The sequence below is a fragment of the Neopsephotus bourkii genome, unplaced genomic scaffold (assembly GCF_033783945.1).
Source record: "Neopsephotus bourkii isolate Nb327-2 ecotype Australia unplaced genomic scaffold, CSIRO-AGI_Nbou_v1 NB_690, whole genome shotgun sequence".
Classification (NCBI taxonomy): Eukaryota; Metazoa; Chordata; class Aves; order Psittaciformes; family Psittacidae; genus Neopsephotus; species Neopsephotus bourkii.
The window spans coordinates 1,126,429-1,150,454 of NW_026901189.1; the positions used below are offsets into that span (position 1 = coordinate 1,126,429).

Consider the following 24,026-nt stretch of genomic DNA (forward strand, 5'->3'; position numbering starts at 1 on the left):
CCCCTTCACTTTTGAAAGGTATGTAATCCTAGTTTCTCTGGATTAAATTGACTACCATAACCTAGTTTAGTACCCTTTGCTCAGACTTTGCCTCTTTTTAATTTCTTTTGATCCCCCTGCCTTGTTTCTCAGGTAGTGTTCTCATGCTTTGGTCCTTTCTGGCTGGTAGAGGGGGAGTATTTAGCAGCTTAATGAAGGAGATGCATTTTTTCCAAGGAACAAGCAATTGCACCCCAAACTAGTCCATGGCTCTGCAGTCATTTTCTTTTTCCAAAGCAATCCTTCTTGTTTTGTAATAGACATGCTGCTCTTTGCCTGTTGTTGCTTTTGTTGTTTTTCTTCAGGCGGTTTTGTTTGGGGGGTGGGTTGTTGTTTGTTGTGGGTTTTTTTTCATTGCCTTTTGGGTTTTTCTGGTTTCTAGCCAATTACTGTTTCCTTGTGGTCTCCTTCTTTTGTTGTATACCAGCCTGGATAAAATCAGTTACGCCAGAGGAGCAGACCTTTGAGCAGCCTGTTCAGCTTCCATTGCTGTCACCAGGAAAACCATCACCATTTAGTTCATTAGGAGGCAAATGAAGTGAGACAGGCTGTGTATGTTCATACAGTCACATGTGCTTGGATTAAAGTTCAGAGCAGAGCGCTGCTCCCTCACTGCGATCACCCTGCACCCAGCAAGGGTGCAAATTCCATCCACCTTTTGGGGTGCAGTGCCCTGGGGGCTGGGTGCTCTGTGTGCTCCAGTACGGTGGCAGGCAGGCAAGGCTTATCTCACCATCCCCACCAAGGAGCAGGGCAGGCAGACCATGAAGGCAGGCATGCAGGCAGGCCATGAAAGTCCTGCCCATGGCCTGGTTGCACCCCCTGTAGTTCCATCCTGGAACCTGTTCTGAAGGGGGTTGTGGAGAAGCAAAATCTGACTTTCAGAGGGGCAGACTCATATTTCCATTCTTGAACCTACAAACTGTAGGTCACCATCTTGGGCTGCTTTTGAAAGTCCTACAGATTTTACTGTTTTCAGTGTGGTTTATTTCATTATTTATCCTACAGATTTTATTTACTCCTGAGGCACTGAATTTTAGGGGACTTGCCAAAGAAGTGCACTAAGCATAAAAGAACAGCTCAGAACAAACTGATATTTAATCATAGGCTGGAAATATCTTTTACAGACTCCTCTGTTTGCAACTGTTGCTAAGCATGGGAAATTGCTGAATTAGTCAGCTTCATTTGTATTTCTGTTAAGGGAGAGCTTCGAACATTAATTAAATTACATTTCAAGTTTCAGGATAATAAAGTTATGCATTCCCATTGAAAGGTAAAATGATAACATGATAAAAAATAAATACAATATAATAAGATAGCAAATATATGAAGGGGAAAGGGCCAAACTTTGCCAAACTCTCCATCTTTCCCTTCATAGGGTTTTAGGGCTCAACAATCACAGAAGCACAGAGGACTGCAGGGAAGAATTGCTTCCCTGGCTCCTGCTGGCTTCGACCACAAGCACGAAGCAAGAAGGTAGTAAGAGCTGCTGCTACAGGAGCATCATCATGTCTTGCTAGGAGCTTTCCTAAATTTCATTTTTCTCGTGTTTCCTGTAAAATAGTTTGGCTTGTGCAGCAGTCTTTACACTTGAAGATGCACCAGTTTCAGGTTTGTTTCCACAAAGCTTTTAACATGTGAAAAGGAAAGAATATTCATTCCAGTTTCACCCCCACCCTCCATAGGAATAATGCCTCTGGTTCTTGTGGAACCCTGGAATTTTGCATTTCTATGTCTGCTGGCCTTCCTAGCCCAGAGTCCCTGAGGACTGAGGTTCACCTAGAGTACAGCAGAAAATCTTCTGCAAGCAGATTGCAACTGCAACATTTTGTTTCACTGCGAATCGCGTATCCAATGCCTCAATATTAGGCTGCAATTTACAATTTTTTCTTGACTTTAAAGTTTCAAAGTGAGCAGCACTTTTGTTTAGAAGATACTGTTTTCTCTGGTATTTGTTACAATTGGCTCTGCCTCCGAGTATGTCCGGAGCTTAGTCAGCTGTTAGCACAACCAGGGCTTGTTTTTCTTCTTTTTATCACTTTCATCCAGTGGAAAAGTTTCCTGCTGCTCTCCGTACTGATATTTGATATCCTGTCTCCAACTGACGTACGTCTTTAACTTTTAAAGAACAGCATGTCAACTAGCTCTGTTAATTATCACTCATTCTGGGTTTGGTCTTTTTTTTTTTTTTTTTTGTTTCTTTTTGCATTGCAAGATTATTTTGGAGGTGTAACTTCTCAGGGGAATGACTGTTTCTAATCCAACTCCCTCTTCTGTAATTATAAAAAAAAAAAAAAAAAGAAAATAATCACTTTCCCATGTTTTGCAACAATGTGTTTTATTTAATCTACAGAACTAAAGGAATGCTTAGAGTAAGCAAAGCAGTCAGCAGCTTTTCTGAATGTCTGTAACAAGTAGCATTGTAATGCAGAAGAGAGAGATTTTTTGAGTTTCTTGGTTTACATTCTAATAGCTTTTCCTGATAACCATCTTTCCTCTTCTTTTACCAGAAAGCACCACCAGCAACTACCTACATTGGAAAGAAACAGTGGGAATCCATTACTATGCAGTTATTGATAATGTAATCAAATGTATCACTAAAAGCCATGCTAAAAGCTGTCCACTGATCTTTTCATGATAAGTAAACTACAAAAACATTTCCAAAACCTTACTGAACACTGAGCTCTCTGCTTACCTTTACAATTACTTGTTTGCCTTTGGGAACAGGAAGCTGGAAGTGCTAAAAAACCACAAAAGTATACAAAAGCCAAAATACTGAAGGAATGTTTGAAAGGTAGATTGACCTATACTACAGCTGCATAGATTGATTGCCCAGGATTATGCATTTATAAAAACACCTGTGATACCACTCATAAATTCATAGCAGTGGACAAATGGAATTCATAAGATAGCTTTTCTGTGATAGTCACTTCTAGTTCAATAAATCATTGTGTTACTTTTGCTAAGTTGCATAAAATCGTTGTCTCAAGGTCAGCTTCTGTGCGATCCCTAAAGTGTTCCCAAACCAGCTCTGCCAGGGCCTCAGCCAAACCATACCTTCCAAGCCAGTTCCACATGGGGACCTGCGATAAAGAAAAGAAAGTAGAATAAACCCAGATGTTTGAACCTTCAGAATCATTAAAACAAACAAACAAACAAAAAACCCAAAAAAGAAAAAACAAAACAAAAAAAAAAAAAGAAAAAACTCACCTTTAAAACCCTTTTGATGAATTTAAGGTCATAGCTTGTTTGTAGTTCCAAGGAGGAAAACTTTTCCACCAAGAAAAGCTCTTCTTAGTTGTGTGCGTACAAAAAAGTTGATGCCAGAAACCAAACCTCTGGCAGAAAATATTTTTTCTTACAATAACATCTCCCTTGCTTTACTTTTCATAAAGCAAACTCTTTAATTGCTTCCAGAAATACTGTGGGTTTCTGCTCTTCTCTGATGTATTTCAATGTTCTCATTTTTATATTTGTGGGGTTTTTTCAGCATTCTTTCCTCAGCTGTTCAAATCTGATCCTCGTAATTCACTAGATATTTTTCATAAAAAAAAAAAAAAAAAGAAAAATAACATGAGGCTTCTCTTGGAAAGAAAAGCTCACAAGTAAGAGGTTTTACCTGGCCAAAAGACTCTGGCAAAATCTGAATTTCATATGGAAAGGATCACAGAGAAGAACACAAATATAGGAACAAAGCACGCTTTTGATGCAGTTGCTGAAAGTGTAAACAAGATCAGAAAAAGCATAGAAAATGGAATGTAACTAGTACAGGGCTTGGGTTTTTTGAATACTGTGTCTGGAAACACAATCTTAATTTTAGGGGTAAAAAAAAGGGGGGGGGCATAATAGAAAACCTGCATGATAGAAAAGTTTAGGCTCAAAGTTGAAGCAGCAGCTAAAACTGTTCTGTATGTTCGACCCAGTTTTTCAAAACCCTGAAGTTAATTCCAGTTTTATGAACAGAAGATGTTTCTGCATGGGCACAAGGTGAGTGAAAGCAGTACATTTAAAAAATAAGCTGTTTCCAAAGCCACAGCCTATGGAAACACAGCCATAGCCTATGAAAACCTTTTCCACAAAATAATGACTTTTATGTCTCTTATCAGCAAAACAAGGAATTCATCCAATAAAAATTACGCCCAATGAATTTAGAATAAATTAAATAAAAGCATTTACAACTGATATAGGTGTATGGAAAATAGTGCTTTGGGCAGTTCAGGTAAATTTTGTGGCTGAATAATTTTATGGCTTATAATACCTGCAGTTACTGTGCATACCACGTTAAGGACAATTAAGATAAGGGCAATTAAATCTTATTCTTGTAGGGTATAAATTAAATTGGCAAAAGTCACGAGGGACTTCTTTTCTTCCAAACATTATTTATTATTCCACTCTGCATATTTTTAGGGAATATTAGAATATGTAAACCTATTTTTGGAAGCCTCTAGTTCTTCGATACTGCTGATAATAGAAGAGTGGATCACTGATATTATCGGTATCAGATTATTTCTGGTGTCCTTGGTGGAAACCCACAGGGCCTGCAAACACACAGGCAGAAAATCATAGTGAGAACAATGTACTGCATTGTGTATATACTCAAATGCTTGTTAAAACATTAATGCTGCCATATTTAGTACATTTTTCATTTCTTAGATTTGTGCTCCATTATAATTAGAACCTATTTCTACATTCAGTATTCAGAACACATGCTGCTGCATGTTGGCGTGGAGATCTGAGAGAAAAAGGGAGTTCTGCCACTGAGCCTTTCTGCTACCTTAATGAGCTCCCCAGCCCTTCACAGACTGCTGAGGAAATCTGGGTCCTTTGAGGGCTCAGCATAATTCTCAGGGGTTTCTTTGTACACAAGCACAGCTGTGTATCAACTGATGTCACATGTGTGGAACATACATAGACTAGATTTTATTTTCTACATCTTTGTTTTCATATTTGCACCCTGACAGTGCGCTGTTCTGTTTTTATAAACTTGCCTGATGTACAAATGTAATAATACGCTTGTCAAAAGGCAAAAGGAATTCCAGGATGTATCAGGTGAGATTGTCCTAGCAGGGACTACCTACAAATACAGAGCTGCAGGGGATACAGAAGTAGGGGGTTATAGTACAAAGCACTGTTTAGGCCTTATAAAAAGTACCGTGTACAATTCTGCCCCTGTATATTAAAAACCAAAAGAGATATGGATAAAGAATAACAACATGATTAGGTAAATGGAGACCCCTATTCTATTGTAGATTAGATTTCCATCTAGTACACGAAAAGCTGTGGGTGGATGGAATCACCCACCACAAAACTATCTGGACAGATGTATCCTAAAGTGAAAAGATCTCTTTAGGCTAAAACACGATATCGATGTGCACAAAATAGGCATAAACTCATACTGGAGCTCTAGTTGGAAATTTCTAATCACATATGAAGGTTCTGAAGCAGCCTTTAAATATAAGTAATGGGGACAGGAACTGTCAATCAAAAAAAATCAACAAGCTTAGTTAAAATGCCAAGAAATTTGATAACTTTGTCCTCTTTGATACTGAATCAAAAGTAAAGGGCTTCTTAATATCGGGTAGTATATTATCTCAGAGAGATACCAGACATTCCCACATGTTTATTCTCATCAGAGAGGGAACAGTAGAATAACAGCTAGTTAGCTGTACTTTAAATTTAGCATCTTATCAGTGGTGGCCATTTGCAATGGGAAGGGTTGTGCATAGAAACAACCCAGTCTACATCCACCCCACCCCTAGAGTTGAGAGATTTTCTACTTCTCCATAGCTAATGATGTGGTTATCTGATGTGGATAAAACAGAATTATTCTATTACCAGATTACTTTTCAGCTGCATCAACTTCAACTACCTGATTCTGTTCGTCACAATTTAGGTACTGCCTGTTAACAAAGCTGGGAGTTTTACCACATTCCAAAATACTTTTCAGTGACTGCATGAAAAAAAAAAAGAAGAAGTATACAGCCACCAAGAACAGAAAATGAAATTGTGACATGCATCTGGTTTGTGAGCTGGAAGTTCCCTTTCCTCTGGGAGCCATTCAGCATCACAAATAGTTTTGAACTATAACTTCCGTAACACTGTGCTCTGGTAACAAAGCTTCAGTTTGAGACTAGAAGAGATTATAGCTGCAAAGGCTGCGTCTGAAAGACAAAGCTGTTCACTGCACACAGATACAAAAACTGTCCATAAACACAATTTTGTACATTTATCTAATACCAACTTGCAAGATGTGAATTACAAAGGACAGGCAGCATCTAAAACTGCAGGGGGAGTTATCACCCCTTCCACACTTATCTGTTAGCTCCCCTAGCTTGTTAGGATCACTCCCAAAGAGCTCTTGCCTCAGACTTTTAGTTCTCACCCATATTCAGTCTGTCTAAGCTAAGAATTCCTGGCTCAGAAGAATATCAGGGTAAATGACAGCCAAACATGTGCATCTCAAACACTTCATAACACATGCTTTAAAACTAATGCCCACAGAGCACAAGTAGTAAGCACACTTCCAGCAGATTTTCCCCTAGGCCAACAACTCTGCTTTCAGACTATGAGTAGTCTGACAACACCAGCTACCAACCCTGTATCAGTGACTATAGATCAATTCAAATAGGCAAGCTGCAGTATAACTCAGCTGCAGTGATAGTTCATGTGTCATCTTACCTCAATGACACCTAAAAAACAAACCCAAGTGCTACGTATGTATTTTTATAACTCAAGATCTTACACAACAGATAACATTTGAAACATTTTTCTTGTGATATCTGGGACATTTCGTGCTTATATAAACTTGAAGATCAGTGCTATCAAGCTGTTTCCCTACACATGCAAACAATAACAAGGTTAAAAAAATATAATGTCTTAATTTCAAAACAATCCTCCAAAAATGAAGTGAAGGCTGATGAAGTGATTAATCTCTTGATCTGAAGCTTACATAGTGCATTGAGATAATCTCCAGCGTAAATGGAAAATCACTGGAAAGGAAGGTCACAGAGAAAAACGATATTACAGGCAATAGCAGTTAACTCTTTGTATTCAACAGCTGTGTGAGAATTAAGCTTTTAAAAGTTCAAGGCCTTGTCTTCACACAGATCACAGCTGTGCTTTGCATCAAATTCTTGAATCATTTGACCTTTGCAAAAAATACATGGAGGCTTGTCTTTGCAAACTGTTAAGATCAGTCTTGCTTGCCTTTCTGAGGGTTCTGGAGTCACAACAACAAAATCAGGAAAACCAATAGGTTTCATTCAGACTGCTAAAATTAGCCAAGGCAGGTCTGTTCTTAGTCTTTACATTTATTAATGGTAAAATAGTAGAGATCTTTCTTACTCCAAGAGCCTAACTTTAGGATACAGCCCTTATGGGATGGCAATCACGTACTTGCATGCATGAACTCTTCTTGGCTACTGCAAAGAAAATTTTTTCGTTACTCCTTAAAAAATACAGTAGTATGTCTCCTTATTCTGTGTTAAACATGAATTTACTTTTCATTTTAGCAAATTTTTTCCAGCTGCTAGCTGCTTTGGTGCCAGATATCAGCCTTCTTACCTTAACTCCTGACTTTAACAGTGTACCCACCTCACCACCAAACACACCAACACAATTAGACCAGGTGCAGTAGCTCTTACCAGCCTGTATCCACCTTCCTCCACAACTCTCTTCTGCAATTTCTTCCACCTCTCTCCTTAGTCTTTAGCTGTCAGCATCCAAGGTAGGCACTAATATGCCATAGCTTTTGTGAAAACAGGCAAGAGGTGGTGAGAAAATCCTCACCTGTGGCTTTTGTAGCTCCTTCCCCACCTCCCCAGCAAAGAGCTGGACACTGGCTCAGGTTTCTGCCCTTGCTCCTTCCTTAGTTCTTGCCCAAGAGATTTGGTGGGTTGGCTTGCAACCTTGCAGATCATGGCCTTGCCTTGCTGCCTTGCCTGGACTTTCAACCTGCCTTGTTATTATAGACCTGATTTCTAGTTGCCAGGCTGCTAACTGAACCATTATCATTGCTGGACCTGCTCAGCTTTTCTTGTTCAGATGCTGCGGGATGGCAAGTGGTGGGAGATGTCATTGCTCCTGCCCGGTGTCACCTTTAGTTCCTGGCTTGCCTCATTAAGGTCTGTATTTAACTTTCATGCACTGAAAGATGCTGTCATTTTATAGAATTATTATGTATAATTAAGCAATGTACTTAGCATATATTTCTCTAGTGCTGTTCATAATAATCTTTGCTGGTAAAATGAAGGCAGTACCTCCCTCAGCTGCTATCAAGACAGTCCAAGGTGACGATCATAATTCTCCTGTACATAAAAGCAGAGAAAAGCAGAACAAGCCTGATGAATGACAATTTTTTGTACTTTGAAGGCAGTTTGAAGACACTGTCCTCATATTTCAAAAGCCCTATAAATTGTCCTTAACGGGGTCAAATGCAGCATTGAACGCAACTCTGTCAGGAATGAATTAAGACTACTCAAAGAACAAGCACAGATGACAGGGTTTTACTTTAGTTAGTCAGGTTTTACTCTACAGGAGTTTTAACTTAAGAAATAAGGTGGTATGTAGGGAATATAAGGAGTTTGTTTCCTGCACATCTTGAACTTTTATACTTTCTCTGAATGGGTACTTCCTTTCAGTGGTACTCAGGAACACATACAGGAATCATGATAAAACTAAGAAAACACTTGCTTTGCTAGAAGTAGTCATCTGGATCACTCCAATAATTGATTAGCCACAGATAAGAAGACTCTTCTAACTTTAGACTTTTGTGTGGCTTCTCATACAGTTTAAGATTTTATCAATGAAACTCCCTGGTGCAGAGCCCCACATCCTGTGGCTGCACCATTCTTTTGCCACACCATAGAGTGCACGTTCTTAGTAGAAAACACACACCAAACTTGGGACTTCTTGTTGGAGCTCCCTGCCCTTTCTAAGATCTGTGGATAAGAAAAGTACCGTTTCTTCTCTTGTTCACCTTCTCCATCAATGTGAGCCTGGAGGGTTTTTCCAATCTAGCTTGTGAGGTGCTTCATCTCCTAGCAATCACAGTTCCCCCTACTTTACTCGCATGATGTACCATGACCACTTTGCTAAACTGAGTTTGACTGACATTTCTGCAGCAGTAGCACATACTTTTCACAATAAATTGGATGGTGATAAAAAGTGAATTACAAGGATATTACTTTTGGTTTATAGTTTGGACACATTTCAGTTTTGTCTGGACAGGGTGCTGGGACACCTAGTCTATGTCACGCTTTGTCAAGAAAGGTTGGACCAGATGATCCCTGAGGTCCTTTCCAACCTGGTATTCTATGATTTTAAGCTTCTGACTTTACCCACATGAGTTAGGAGCCTAGTTTTTCTGCTTCATATGCATATGTATATGTACTTATGGAGGAGTCAAAATTCAGAATATGAGTCTCTTCTGTCTTCTTTGGCTTAGTATGAGAGTTAAACTTTTAAAATAAACAATGTGAACCCTTTTGTATCAGAAGTTTTGACAGTAAATGAGTATCACTGTGTAGACACAAGCCTGTATTCCACTTTTGTAAGATGTTAAACATAAGGCATTACATGCTCTTGAAAAACAAAACTCAATGGTTTGCCTCATTAATATCCTTTTATTGTTTATACATTAAAAACTTCAGTGTTTAGTAACTCACATCATGTCTATTCCTACTGGAACATAGGAAGCAAAAGCAACACATGCTTATTAAGAATTACATTCATTCCATGTTTTAGAATGCAAAGATTTATTGTTTTGATTGTAATCCAATTTAATCTGTTCAGAGAAAGAAATAACTTGCATATCTTGTGAAGGATCTTGAGGAGCTAGTCTATAGATAGTTCATGCAAAGTTACTATACTTAAAATAATCTTTTCCAAGACACAGACTGGCTTGCTGAAGAGTACATATGTACTCTTGCTGCCTGTACCATAGCAATTGATGAGACAAACTACTAGGATCATAGCTTTAATAAGCACCAACCTACTTAAAAAATTCAGGATCATCATCTATGACCTTGAAAGCAAGTTCAAGATATAAAGATACACATTCCTTAGTACTTCCATGGTTTGGGAATAAATGATCTATTTATGACATCTATACAGGAAAAAAGAAAATACCAAGAATATTAAGCAGAATATAACTATTCTAGTAAGTCTAATATGTACTACAATCACAGCTAAATATTACATTTCTTTGTCTCAATCCTTATAAGGAGGAAGGGCAGAAATGTTGAAAGTGTCACTGGAAGACTAATTATCTATGTTACTATTATATTTAATTAAATTATTACTTAGGTGTCAACTAATTAGGGCTTTGTAAGCATGACACATTCTGAATAGCTATTTTTATTGTACTCCTTCTAACTACATATCTTTGCTAGAGCATCTGTACACAGGACTCAGCTGCAATCTCTGTGAGCTGATATCCCAATTAAGCTTTTGCATATCCCATTTTTTTTATCCCAATTATGCTTTTGCCACTCATTGCTCATAAAATGCACAAACTCATATGCAATGTTGTTTCCCTCACAGAACTGTAAGAAAGATAAATGACATTCAATTACTAGCTTGGAACATGACATCAGATCCAGTTGTTTGATTCCCCCAGTAGGTAATTGCATACATTCCCCTGTTAGTGAAAATTTATTTTATGCAATTTTTTTCAAGAGTAGATGGAAACTGAAACCTTCATACAGCCATAATAGCATGAAATTGAATATTTTCATGTCTCTGTTTCCAGAAACTGCTTGATATGGACCAGATCCCAAACTGCTGAAGTCAACACAAGATTTACTTGAGTAGACTGTTCAAAAGATGTCACTTTCAAAAGAATATGAAGTGCTGAGATTTCATTTCCAAGAGAAATAGTTGATATCGAGAAAACAAGTGCATACAAACAATTCAAAAATATAATCTCAGGACTAAGACATATTGGGCTTTATTTTTACCCTCCCAATATAAGCCTTGAGACTATTTTCTGGCTTCTGGTTTTCCTCAAATGACAACCAGATTTTATTCAATTCACTAGATCTGTATGGGAATAGTGTTTTAGAATATCATTGGAATTAAAAACTTTTTGATGGATAAACTTACTTCATACATATTATAGAATATTAGAAATTTATCTGAATCTATCTGCTGTATCACCAGCATGGTATTTGAATTTCCTGACAACATTTGACTTAAATAATTGATTCCAAGAAACTGTTTCCAAATGAGCTCTGTATTCAGTCTCTATATAATATATAAGAATAGATTATATTACCATCTATCACCAATGTCAGCTCAAATTAGTTCCATTAGCCTGAGAATGACATTGAATAGATTCAGGACAAAAATAAACCACCCATGTATACCATTACTCATACGACGTACTTTAATTCCATCAGGGAAATAACTTACTATAATCATCTGATTTTTATCTAGTTGTTACAGCATCAAGATTTAAAACCATTATTGAGAGATGCAGCTTTAGGCAAAGTAGGATTAAAGTCAGCAAAAATGAGCCATAAGATCCTCCCCAAGTAACCTGGAGTCAAAATGAATGTTTTGGATCATGTGCCAGGTAGCCACCACTTCTTGACTGCCTTCACATCCTCTGTGTAGCTGTCCCCAGGCTCACTCTACCCTTTCAGGGAGGGAACTGCCATAGCAGCAAGGTGACAATCATGGACGGCAGCCTGCCACAGTCACCTTCCTTCTTCATGTAGCACACACCTTTACAAGGCCATGGGCCTTTTCTTGTTCGTTCTTTCCCGCAGGTCAGCAAAAAATGCTGTCTCTGTGAAAGAACTACAGATTCTAAGTGCTCCCAGTGACCTATGATTAGAAACAATTAAAAAATGCCTGCCTTCCACAACTTAATAACTCATATTTCCAGTAGTCACATCTACATATTCTGAGTTTTAATTTGTCCTGCTCAGACTTCCATCACACCTGCTATATTAGAGATCTCTATGGTAGTAGGAATTTGTTCATGTAGATAGTAATAGGCATTAATACTGCTCTTAATCTTCTGTTTAAACAGGCTAACTAGAGTGAACTTCTCCAGTGCAAATCAGAAACCTCTGTAACAATGCCTTATTCATCCCAGCTCATGATAAAACCCACCTCTTCATTTCAGTGAGAGCATTTCACCTTAATGATTTTATTGAGACAGAATTTCACCCTGTGTCTTTTAATCTAATGAGAGAGATTAAGGGTTGCAATGGCACATCAAATACATACAGGCAATAACAAATAGGGGGAATCAGAATTTTGCCCCTGTTTAAATCCTTGCAGCGAGCACACAGCAGAGCAGAAATGAGTTTTTTGTTTTGTTTGGTTTCTTTTTCCCTGGGATGCTGGGATCCTTTACTAGGAACATACATATATATATGTGTGTATGTATATATAGTGATATATATATACATACACATGTCTGGATATAGGACTCCTCTGATAATTATTAAGGATATTTTTGGATTGGTGTCCTGTAGATTTCAACCAGATGTCTTTAAAATATGTATTTTTACAAAGAAATACTGGGATTTTTCTAAAAGCCAAAAACTAGCACTTCAGAGTTTTCTTTGCTGGTAACAGTTGACAAGGACTCCTGTTTCAGACTACTTATCACAGTAACTGCAGTAGAAATGGAACCAGTATCTTCTGTGAATGCTAACAAGCATGGTGTGTTGTAACAAACTAAAAATCAAAAAAACCCTTTTCATTTATTTTTGTTCAAATCAGCTCAATGCAATATAATAAAAAAGGACTTTTCCACATGGGGAAGACAGAGTCCCCCACATCTCAGGTCATGGTGTAACCTGAAGAAAGCCTAGACCACGATCTTCTAATCTATATCTTGAAGAAGGCTAGTAAGCTAAGATAATTGAAACCTGCCCTGAAGTGATGGGCCAGCAGATTGAAGTTATGGTGAAAATGTTTTGTTTGGAGTATCAGTTTGTAAGCTAATGGTTCAACATGCATGTCTATCAGAAAGGAAATCTCTCTTTGTTGGAAATACACACACACTTTGAGCTAGCAGTTAAGCAGGAAATAAAACACAAAACAAAAATCTATCATACAACAAGCGGAAAAGAAGGGACACATGGATCTTTACTTTTAGATAGTAAAATCTCACAGCTTCCCCCCACAAAACTCCCTTATGTTCATGACACTCGTTGTTCCACACAAGATGTCTTTAATACTGTAACTATCAATACTCTTGGTTTGTATAGTTGGTTTATTACGGTATTTAATATGTGGCAATACCAGCTCAAATAAGACAACACTGTTCTTTAAGCATATACTTATTATCTTGCTGTAACACAACTTCTATCGTCATGACCTGCTAAAGCATCACTTCTAAGCAGAAGGGAGAAAACTCAGCAAGAAACAAAGTGGATACTAAAGTACAAAGTCAGATGTCACCTTTCTTCCCCTCTCCCCTCCTCCCCTCATGGTGAAAATACACTTCTTAATATTTTCTGTGGTCTCCAACCTGTGTATTACCAAGAAAATACATATTACAGCTTTAGTTTCAAGTATATCCGTTATATGAATGTCATTTGCCTAAAGCAGAGGGAAATCTAATGCTATTTTAGATGCCTCAAATAGTTCATATATTCTAGGGCTTTGACTAAACTTCTAGTTGAGTCCTTTTTATCTTTCACTTTGTGTAAATCCCTGCTGGCCCTAGAGAACTGTAACACAATTGTCAGGAAATGTGTTAAGTACCATGCTAATTTATGGAAAGACAGGCCTCATTCTGCCAGTATAGAAACTCTTCAGTCCTAAGTCAGGTATAATACACCATGCAGGTTCATTAATGCATTAAATCGTATCTAGCAGATCATTCCAAGTACCCAAAACCCAGATTTGAACTGTTTTTCCAAAGCAGGTGTTTTTAGTCCTTTGACTATAAATCTTCTGTTGAAAAGCTGGATCCTTGGACAGATTTTTGTGAAAAAAAAAAAAAAAAAAAAAGGAAATAAATATGTATTTCATAATCCCAGGAAGATATTCACTAGGAAACTGCAGTAAAAATTCCCTGGAACTTGATTTCCTGCTTGAAATACTACAGTTGAAGTACTGCCAACCTTATGAAGTTTAACCATGACAAGTGCAAGGTCCTATACCTGGGTCGGAGCAATCCCAGGCACAACTACAGGTTGGGCAGAGAAGAGATTCAGAGCAGCCCTGTGGAGAAGGACTTAGGGGTGTTGGTCGATGAGAAAATGAACATGAGCCAGCTTCAGTGTGCGCTCGCAGCCCAGAAAGCCAAATGTATCCTGGGCTGCATCAAAAGGAGCATGACCAGCAGGTCGGAGGAGGTGATCCTACCCCTCTGTTCTGCTCTTGTGAGACCTCACTTGGAGTATTGTGTGCAGTTCTGGTGTCCTCAACATGAAAAGGACATGGAACTGTTGGAACAAGTCCAGAGAAAGGCCACGAGGATGATCAGGGGACTGGAGCACCTCCCATATGAAGAGAGGCTGAGAAAGTTGGGGCTGTTCAGCCTGGAGAAGAGAAGGCAGCGTGGAGACATCGTAGCAGCCTTCCAGTGTCTGAATGGGGCCTATAGGGATGCTGGGGAGGGACTCTTCATTAGGGACTGTAGTGACAGGACAAGGGGTAACAGGTTAAAACTTAAACAGGGGAAGTTTAGATTGGATATAAGGAAGAAGTTCTTTACTGTAAGGGTGGTGAGGCACTGGCATGGGTTGCCCAGGGAAGTTGTGAATGCTCCATCCCTGGTGGTGTTCAAGGCCAGGCTGGACAGAGCCTTGTGTGACATGGTTTAGTGTGAGGTGTCCCTGCCCATGGCAAGGGGATTGGAATTAGATGATCTTAAGGTCCTTTCCAACCCTAACTATTCTATGATTCCTCAGACAATCTTCATGGGAAAATAAACACCGTTCAAACGTGTGAAAAAAAGACCTATAAAGAAAGAATGGAAGAAAGATAGTTACTTTTTTTAACCAAGTAATTTTTTTAGCTAGATAGTATGTCCCTTAAGAAATCCATTAAAGACTTTATATGAGTAAAGGGAACAATTATGCCTTCTCTCTTACTATACTAAGAGATAGGAGTCCTAAAATCAGTTTGTAAGTTCAAAATAAAAAGGAGGTAAGTTTTCCCATAGCAGGTAGTTAACTTGTGGATCCTATTGGCCCAGATGCTCTAAGTTAAACAATGAAAAAAAAAAGATTACCCAATATGTACCAGTTATTACCAGTGTAATCCAGTAAGTCTTCTAGTATTTCTAAAGGGATAACCTGTTCTCTAGGTTCAGTGAGTAAGACAAGGAGAGATTTTGTTTCATCACAACCCCCCCCCCAAAACAACAAAAAGCCCCAAACCCCAACAGTTTTAACTTTAGAAAAATCTTTTTAAAAAATTTGAGAATAAGAAGCATTGAGGCGGATTGTCTGGGAAAAATGGAGAGGTCCAAGTCAGGAATGCCGCCAGTTTACAAACACCTGGCTGGAAGAGTTTACCATGCTAGACATTCTTTTAGATGTTTCCTTTTTATAATGCTTGCACTGTTTAAATATTGTCCAAATCATAGCTATTCCATGTAACAATTCCATTTAGCCAGGTTTTCACTGTATTAACTGGCCATTAGTCAGGCAAATTGTCCAATCTTCAGTGAACAATGAAGAACTCCAGAGTTTTGTCTGGTGTGTTTGGTGGCTTAAGAGAGGTCTGTGATGCCAGGGTCTGTTACAGGCCATGCTGAAACATCACAGTAACCACATAGTGTTTCTTAGTAATTAGTTGCATTATAATTTAGCTAGCAAAAGAAGCAAAGAAATAGCTGTTTTGCCAGGAAAATAAAAAAGACAAACATGGCAGAGTTTACTTTTACATTGTTTTTATTTGTTTGTAGTCAAGAACTTGTTTTACAATTCCTAAATCTTGGGCTACAAAGCAGTACACCACCAATTAATGAAGGCCAATGTTGTATCTAACATGGGCAACAGAGAATGTCTTTTTGTAGTCCCACCTTCTGCTGGCAGTTTTCTAATAGGGAAATTCAGACAGGAATGGCTATGCTAACAAGTAATGTAGTGGATCAATAGCCCACTTTTAGGGTGAAACAGTGCTGATAACCCAAACCATAAGCAGTTCACAGGGTTTAATTTCATACTAGCTTTAATTTAGTGTTACAGCCCAAATGCCCTTGAACAGCTGGAATGCATTTTGTGTATTGCTAGCTTATATGTTTCAATTCAGTCTTATCCAAATTAAATATTCATTTTAGGTGAGCAAAACCAACATTTAAGCAGGTGAGATCAGGAGATTCCTTTCAAAAAACATGTTTTTGGTCTAATTTAATACCCTAACATAAGTAGCATGTTTTCTGTGTTTAAGTACCTTCCTGGGTCTTTGCTCCTTGCTGCTATCCTGCTTTGGGAGCAGCCTCAGCAGTACTGCGCTCGAACATGATGCATGAAGAAAAAACATACATGTAGCTGTTTGTAATTTATTCAGAGATGTGATGAATACTAGCAACTGTATGATTTGTTCCAAAGATAACTTAGAAACAAGCTAAAGAGAGGAAATGCTTTATCAGTGAGACTAAATGTGGCTAGCTGGAGGACAGATAGCCAAAGATCTTCTATACAGTAATTTGCTATGCCACACACTACTGTATTTTGTTCATATGGTTTATGTTTGCAGTATCGCACACCAGCCCATAATATGATTTAGTCTTGTTGTAAGATTAGAAAGAAAGGAAAATAATCCAACTGGATCCACTACTTGGTTCAACATCTGGGGGCTCCTTTATCGAAGCACAAAGGTTCTTTTATATTCCTGTTCACAACCATACCATGATCACAGATCCTCACACACCCTCGTTTCACGCTCTCAGTGGTGGGCATATACCTCAGGCAACTCTTGGACAGCATGGCTCCTTTAGGTTGCCCCAAGCTTCCACAGCACTATTTCCTAAACAAAGAGCTTTTCAAGCATCAGAAAGTCAAAACCTGGCTATCAGAACCGTATCAAATCCTACTTCTTATAACTAAATTGTTTAATCGATTCATAATCCCTCAAATACTGCACATACCTGTCTTTTATTAAGAACCCCCAAAACAACAACAACAACAAAAAAAAACCCAAACCACAATAAACCCATGGGGCTTGGTTTAAATCCCTTAAAGGACTCTGCCACCGAGTGCCCGGAGTTGCACGTATATTCTACGCCTCCCCGTTAACGGGGCCTCAAGCTCGAGGCTGCATAACGGGGCAGAGTGGAAGCAGGGTGGGTCCGGACCATGGGGCCAGCCGGCAGCACTCTCCCAGCCGACCGCACCTGTCAGGGACGCAGAGCGGCCTAACCCCAGAGCTGGCCCGGCCTGATGTGGCTGTGAGGGGGCTGGAGGCGACTCAGGCCGTCTCCCTCCCGCCACTGTCAGCCCGCAGCTCCGGGCATCGATGACTCGGCGCTCAAGCACCCTGACTTGGAAGCGCCGCAGCAGCGCTAGCGGGGAACCCATCGAGGAGTCGGCGTTCGACTTCCAAAGGGGTCCCCGTAACAGCGGCGCCATGTTGTCGTAGGGGCGGGGCGGTACCGGCAAAGCCAAGCGGCGAGGCAAGGCGCTCCGGGGTAGGGCCGCCAGCGGTAGAGGTAGGAAACCAACCCACTCCCGCCGCCACCCGCTTCGCCGGCCGCCTGCAGTGGTGACCCGGTGAGTAGCGCATGCGCCCCACTGCCCTGCCGTGCCGTCCCCTTCCCGCCGGGTGTCGTCACGGAGCGCGTGCCCCGAAGGCGCTGCTGTACCCAGGCAGAGGCGCCGCGAAGGGGGAGGCCTCTGCAGAACCGTTGCTCGCAGGGGCGCGTGCGCCCTAGCTGCCCGGCCACTCCTCCCACCCCTTTCGCCCCCCCTCGCGGCGTGTAGCCGTGCTGTGCCGCTCCATGGGACGCGCGCTGTTGTTTTCCCTCTGCAGCCGGCGGGAGGCGGTGGCGGAGAAACAGTGCGAAGATGCCGGGGAAGCTGAAGGTCAAGATCGTGGCAGGGCGCCATTTGCCCGTGATGGACCGCGCCAGTGACCTCACCGACGCCTTTGTGGAGGTTTGCGGGAGGGGAGGTGCACGGTGCATCGGGGAGGCAGGGAAGGAGGGCTGGCAGGCACCTGCTGCTGGGCCCCGCCGCGGCGCCCCCGAGCCAGAGGGACACGGGACACACCCCCCGCCGTCCGGCTGCGCCTCGGTAACAGGTGCCGCCGCAGTTGTGTACGGAACCGGCTGCTGCTCTCCTCAGCTGCCGCGCCCGCCCTTGGGCGCGTTTAGTGCCTCCGGCCTGGGCCCGGGAGCTGGCCCCTTGGCTGCAGCCTCTCCGGGCGGGGAGGGGAGGGCCCGGGCACGGCGGGGAGCATTCCGAGCTCCAGTCGGCTGGGATGTTGTGAAAGCAGTCTCTGGTTTATCCTTGATTTTTAGCTGACAGGCATGTAGAATTCAGATGATGTTTTAGAAATAGGCCGGTTCGTTTTAAGCATCTCCTGGCTGGCGGTTGTTAATAAATGGCTCTTCTTGGTCAGGCAGCCAAATGGAATCCATTTCAGGATTTGATGGATGTGTGGCAAGCTGGATGAAGAATTAATAAAAGGGTGTTTAAGGCATCTGTGTTTGTGAATATATATGTGCAGAGTGGTTGTACAGGCATTACTCTTCGACCAGTATTCTTATTTTTAAGTATTTGAAATGCTAAAATATTTTCGAATTGTTTTTTAAGCCGTGCCAGGGAACGTCTAGACTGGGCATTAGGACAAACTGCTTCGCTGAAAGGGTGGTCAGGCATTGAACGGGCTGCCCAGGGAAGTGGTGGAATCGCCATCCTTGGAAGTGTTCAGAAACCATATAGATGAGGCCCTTAGTGACATGGTTTAGTGGTGGGCTTGGCGGTGCTGGGGTAATGGTTGACTTGATGATCTTAAAGGCCTTTTCCAACCTAGTTGATTTTACAGTTCTATGATTTGAAGTATTTAATACCGTCTTCTTGTTTAAACCACTTTATTGCACCAGAAATATCTTAACTCCAGCCTTCATTGCAATTATATAATTAACAGGCAATATATAGGGTATTTCTTAGGAAGGGATTGTAAAATAAATTGATGAGAGCCTTCTCTTTTATGATTATTTCCGATATGAATAACTTAGAACACTTCAGGAATATTCCATAGATGCAGAAATCATACAGAAAAAGGAAAGAGGTGTTTAAAAATGGGGTGCATGTTTCTACCACAAATTTTAATTGAGGTTGACACAACACTGGAATTCAGGTAGGAAGACACAACATTGTTCTAGAACTGTATAAATTGGAAAGTCTCATATTAATATCAAAATAGATTTTGGGTATGTAAGTCCCAATTTTTGTTTGGTGCTTAAAAATCTGATTGATATAAGACACTAAACACATTGCATAGTAGGACCTTAAATAGCTAATAAAGCTAAAATGCATTTGGCATGCTTTTCAGTGGAGCTGAAATAGTACACAGTTCTATTTTATTACAGGAATGACAGTCAATTTAAATCCATATTTTAGTGTTTGGTTTCAAATGTTTCATCAGTCAGTTTTTCATTTATAAGGACTTCTCTTTAATTTCAAATTTGATGAATAGCCTACGACAACTGACACGTGTGCTACTCGTGAGAACAGGAAATAGGAAATGCAGCTCTCTAATGAGTTTCATTTGGCCTGGGTTTTTTTTTGTTGTGGAGGAGAAACAGCTCTCCTGTCTTGTTGGCCATTTGTTCCCAATCCTCCTCCATCTGTGCCAACCCTGCTGTCTTGGGTGTGTTGCAAGACAGATTGCAAAATTGATTTAGTTAAAAGACTGTCTTAGCATAAAGGAAATAGGACTTTTCAAAAAGATCAGTTTGCTTAGCTGGGTTAATGTGCAGTTTCATGATTGTTTTAGCACAAATAAGGCTAAAGAAATACGTAGGTGGGGCCTTGCTGTTAGGACTGTTACTCTAGGAAGACTGGAAATTGCCCCTTTGACATTTATCTCAAACTAAATTGAGCTTGAAGCTATTGTTTTTTTTTTCTGTGTAAGGTTGATGAAACCGTTTACAAAGTGTTTTCACTTTAATAAAAATGAAAAGCAGAAGTAATGTTAAGGTACTAGTTAATTACTAGCCTTTAACATTAATCTAGAATTACAAAAGAAAATAGGAGAAGACTTGGCTCAGGTTATGCACAACTTGGACTTTGCCAGCATGTGTAATCCGGAGCAAAGTAGCACAATTTCTTCTGTAATTGTGCTTCTAAATTTATACTGCAGACAGCAGTATAGTGCTTGATTATCTCTACAGGCTTTAATGAACTAGCTTGACTACTGGAGAACTTCAGTTATAACTGCCTGGGGCTCCAAGGAAACTAATTTACTCCCTAGATAACCTGTAAAAATAGGTTGGGTGGAGCTCTGGGCTGTTCCATCTTGGCAGCTTCTGGTACATAAGGTAGCTCATTTAAAACTAGTGTCAGTATCAGTATTATACTGCTTTGTGTGAATACATGTTCTGAGTGGCAGTGCTGTTAGTTTTTTGTATGCATATAGGCTGCATCCACCTTTTTATAGCTGGGTGATTTTTTACACTAGGGTTGCTTGGTCCTGTGTTTTCATACCACTCTGGCTTTTAACTTTAAAACTTACTTTGAAGTAACTTTTTTGAAAAACCTTACTGTTCATTAAATCAAGTAGGGGGCCCCAAGGGTTTTTGATTTCTTTGGTCATAAATGCTATACAGAGTTCTGTTGACTGAGATATGTACAGTTATGTATACATAGCTCAATATGAACTCATAATCCAGTCCTGTGGTACTTAAGTACAGCCAGCTTAATTAAGAAGCCTAAAGCATGTTCAGAATCTCTTTAGAGTCGGGGTATGCACCTGTGCAAAATAATCACCATATTACTGAAAGGTATGAAGTGTTTATTTAATAATTCCTTGAGCAAAAGTGTTTAAAAAATTGCCATACATTTTTCAGAAGTTAAGCCTAAATTTAGTCTCCAAAATCTATTTAGACTTTAAAAAGAAAAAACAATATTCAAAATCCTGAGCTGTCTTTAACTTCAGCATTTCTTTTATATCAGCACACTCATTATTTTCTTAAGAATTTTGAATGAATTAAACCCCATAACTTTGGGTATTTGTAAGCGTTATCAGATACTTGGTATGAAGTACTAATTAATTTTAGAGGCAATATTCAGAGATCTACAAGTGTTTGTGAGTGGTTTGGAGTAAGAGCTTCAGTGAAATAAAGTTGCTTTGGGCAGCATTGTTTCTTGTATGGAGCACCACAGAAATTGTTTCACTTTTTAAAAACAAAAAACAAAAAGAAACCAACAAAACAAAACAAAGGGGGTTGTCTTGAAGTAGACCGATATGGAGACCACATGAAGATTCCTGATATAGGCTATTATGTGCATTAATCAGTAGAATTACGAAGAATATTTAATCTTAAGTAACTGATGATTACAGGGATATGTATACGTACGTATATAGATACATATAGTCCTTTATCTTTTTTGCCCATATGCTTTCTCTAATTTTTTTATATTTTAAGAAAAGAATAAAATCTGATAAGTTTCCCCCTTGCTGCTCAGAATTTACTGGTATGTGTCCAGCATATCAAAATTGCAGTTAATGGAGATGATTTCAGTTATTTTCTGGTGTGCATTTAGGGAGATTTCTTAAATTTCAGAAATAAATTTACCGATGTTACCATTCTTATTTCTGTATTTCTTTTATGAATTGTCAATAAAGTTGATTTAGAAACCCTAGAGAGAACAGCAGTGGGACATTAGCTCTTAGTATTTAGATAGAATACTTTTGCTTACATGTTTTCTGAACAGAAGTGAAGGTGAATATACAAGTGACTTTGAATAGAAGTGATACTTCTACTTATCAAGTGATTAAGGAGGAAAGGAGATATATGAGAAGTGTTGTTGTTGCATGGAAAGTTACTTACTGATGTATGTGAATTGATTGAAAAAGCTGATGTAACTGAAAAGGATTTGTTGATATTATTGAAATAATGTATTTGAAATTATTTGCATGTATAGAATTGATGAGTTTCTAAATTTATTAGTATTTGTTAATAATCGCATGCTTGTATTTTTAGGTAAAATTTGGAAATACAACATTTAAGACAGACGTGTATCCCAAATCTCTTAATCCTCAGTGGAATTCTGAGTGGTTCAAATTTGAAGTAAGTATTTTTTAAGAGTTTGTGTCTATATACAGACTCTGGTTTAGATGCCCTTAATGAAATAGTTTCATTTCAGGGAGAAAATGAGTTTGAGTAGTGAAGTGGTTTTTGTTTAAATGCATATGAAGCCTTTTGAGCAAACCTATCTACAGTGAGAGTTTGTTTGCTAAAGGTGTCTCTTTGGATTTTCAGAGCTGTTTGTAAAGGTAAAAGTTTGTCAGATTGTATCCACCTCAGATGTTATTCTGGGTAATACTAAAAAAGACAAGGCAGAGGTGAAAGTAGGTGGAAAATAGCATGAAGAATCAGGCTTTCATATATCAGTAATACATGTATTTTTTTTAAAGGGGTAATTTTAGTAAGGAAAGTTAATTGGTATTTAAAATGTCACCATGGGTTGCAAAAATAATGCACTTGACAGAGAAGAAAACAGAGAATTCCTATGAGAAAATTACAAAATAAAGAGCTTGGACAACAATTGTTGGACATTTCATTTTCCCATTTCGTTGCGTAATAATGAGAGCACTCGGTATGTTCCTGTAATTGCTTCTTGATGTTTTCCAGGATATAATTCATTGATACTCTTTGACATTATGCCCTGAACAACTTTTCACGTATTATTTTTTTTAATTATTCTTTTTCCTTCCATTTTTTAATAACATGATGTTTGAGGTAAATTAATTGTTAAAAAAAATTGAATTAATCGTTCTGTCATTTATAGTGTTCTAAGGTAATATCACAGCATAAACATGATTGAAACTGTGTACATCACTGTAAGTGATGTAATAGCTGGTAATGTTAGAAGCATTTTCGAGCAAATATAAAATAGTGAAGTTAGGTAGATTATTCAATACAATGCTTAAGAGCATCTCTTAATCAGCAATCCGTGTTGACTAAAAAGGTAGTAAAAAGGTGGGCGTGTTTTTTTCTTCTTTTTATCTTTCAGCGCCTGGGGGCATCTTTTAGGAGGAGAGGAAAGAGCTGATCTGTCTGGAGTGTTAACTCTGCTCATAGGGAAAGAGATTTTTTTGACAATAACAGAAGTCTCAAAATTCTATCTTTTTGCATGGAAAAATGGATTTGGGGAAGAAAAGAGTCAAACAGTAACAATGGGGGAAAGAAAAAGAAATCCACATTTTTAAGAGTGGAAAACCACTAGCTCTTTCAGACATTGTGTGTGTGCATGTGTATGTCTGTACAGTTTGATCCTTTTGCAAGGCTATAGTGCTGTAAACACTTGGATGAGTCATCCCATTGCACCTGGCAAACCTGATTCATGGTTTGTGATGTTCAACACAGAAAGCGGTATAATTTCTATCTTTTTATATTGTAACAAACAACTGAGGTGTATGCAGGTAGATTGTTGCATTTATTTAGTAAAGTGCATGTCTGAAATGACTGGATTTTAACAGCTGGTTATATAAAATGTCCTCTTTTAAGCCACTGACCAGTTTGGGAAGGTGAGAACACCAGTAATCATAACTTCAGAGTATAAGTCTTCTGAGATGTTTTATCTTAAGTCTTCCTTTTTTTCTAAATGATAAGTATTCATACTTTTTTGGTGGAGATGGGTAAACAATCTAGGGAATGTGACTCAAAACAATTTATGTGCAATTTTACAATGCATAATTACTGTAATCTTGCTTTTCTGTTCTCCCAGTGGTAACTGTGGCTTCAGGATCTCACTAGTCCATGAAGGGTAAAATCAAAATAAGCGAATGTGTTGTTCAGATACAGGAAATCAAAACTACAGATCTGTCTGTGTCACGTC

The 24,026-nt window shown here is 39.2% G+C and overlaps 1 protein-coding gene and 2 long non-coding RNA genes across 21 annotated transcripts in view; 2 read left to right on the plus strand and 1 right to left on the minus strand.

Moving 5' to 3' along the window:
- Positions 1 to 2,529: 2,529 nt before the first annotated feature.
- LOC133212384 (uncharacterized) lies at positions 2,530 to 7,966 on the minus strand. Of its 2 annotated transcripts, none has more exons than XR_009725462.1 (4): positions 7,828 to 7,966; positions 4,468 to 4,577; positions 3,659 to 3,754; positions 2,530 to 3,122 (listed from the first exon to the last, which is right to left on the minus strand). It is a non-coding gene; the product is annotated as an uncharacterized LOC133212384 (long non-coding RNA). The 2 variants fall into 2 exon arrangements; XR_009725461.1 differs by lacking the exon at positions 7,828 to 7,966 and adding an exon at positions 7,683 to 7,794.
- A 63-nt stretch (positions 7,967 to 8,029) lies between these two features.
- On the plus strand, positions 8,030 to 10,974 carry LOC133212386 (uncharacterized). Its single transcript, XR_009725464.1, has 2 exons — positions 8,030 to 8,162; positions 10,790 to 10,974. It is a non-coding gene; the product is annotated as an uncharacterized LOC133212386 (long non-coding RNA).
- A 6,944-nt stretch (positions 10,975 to 17,918) lies between these two features.
- The window catches only part of C2CD5 (C2 calcium dependent domain containing 5), a 61,173-nt gene continuing 55,065 nt past the window's right edge, over positions 17,919 to 24,026 (plus strand). For all 18 annotated transcript variants that reach the window (XM_061353660.1, XM_061353665.1, XM_061353662.1 and 15 more), the window contains exons 1-2: positions 17,919 to 18,113; positions 22,169 to 22,255. In XM_061353660.1, the coding sequence (XP_061209644.1) occupies positions 18,024 to 18,113; positions 22,169 to 22,255 (177 nt within the window). In that variant the 5' untranslated portion in view covers positions 17,919 to 18,023. The remainder of the gene's footprint in view (positions 18,114 to 22,168; positions 22,256 to 24,026) is intronic.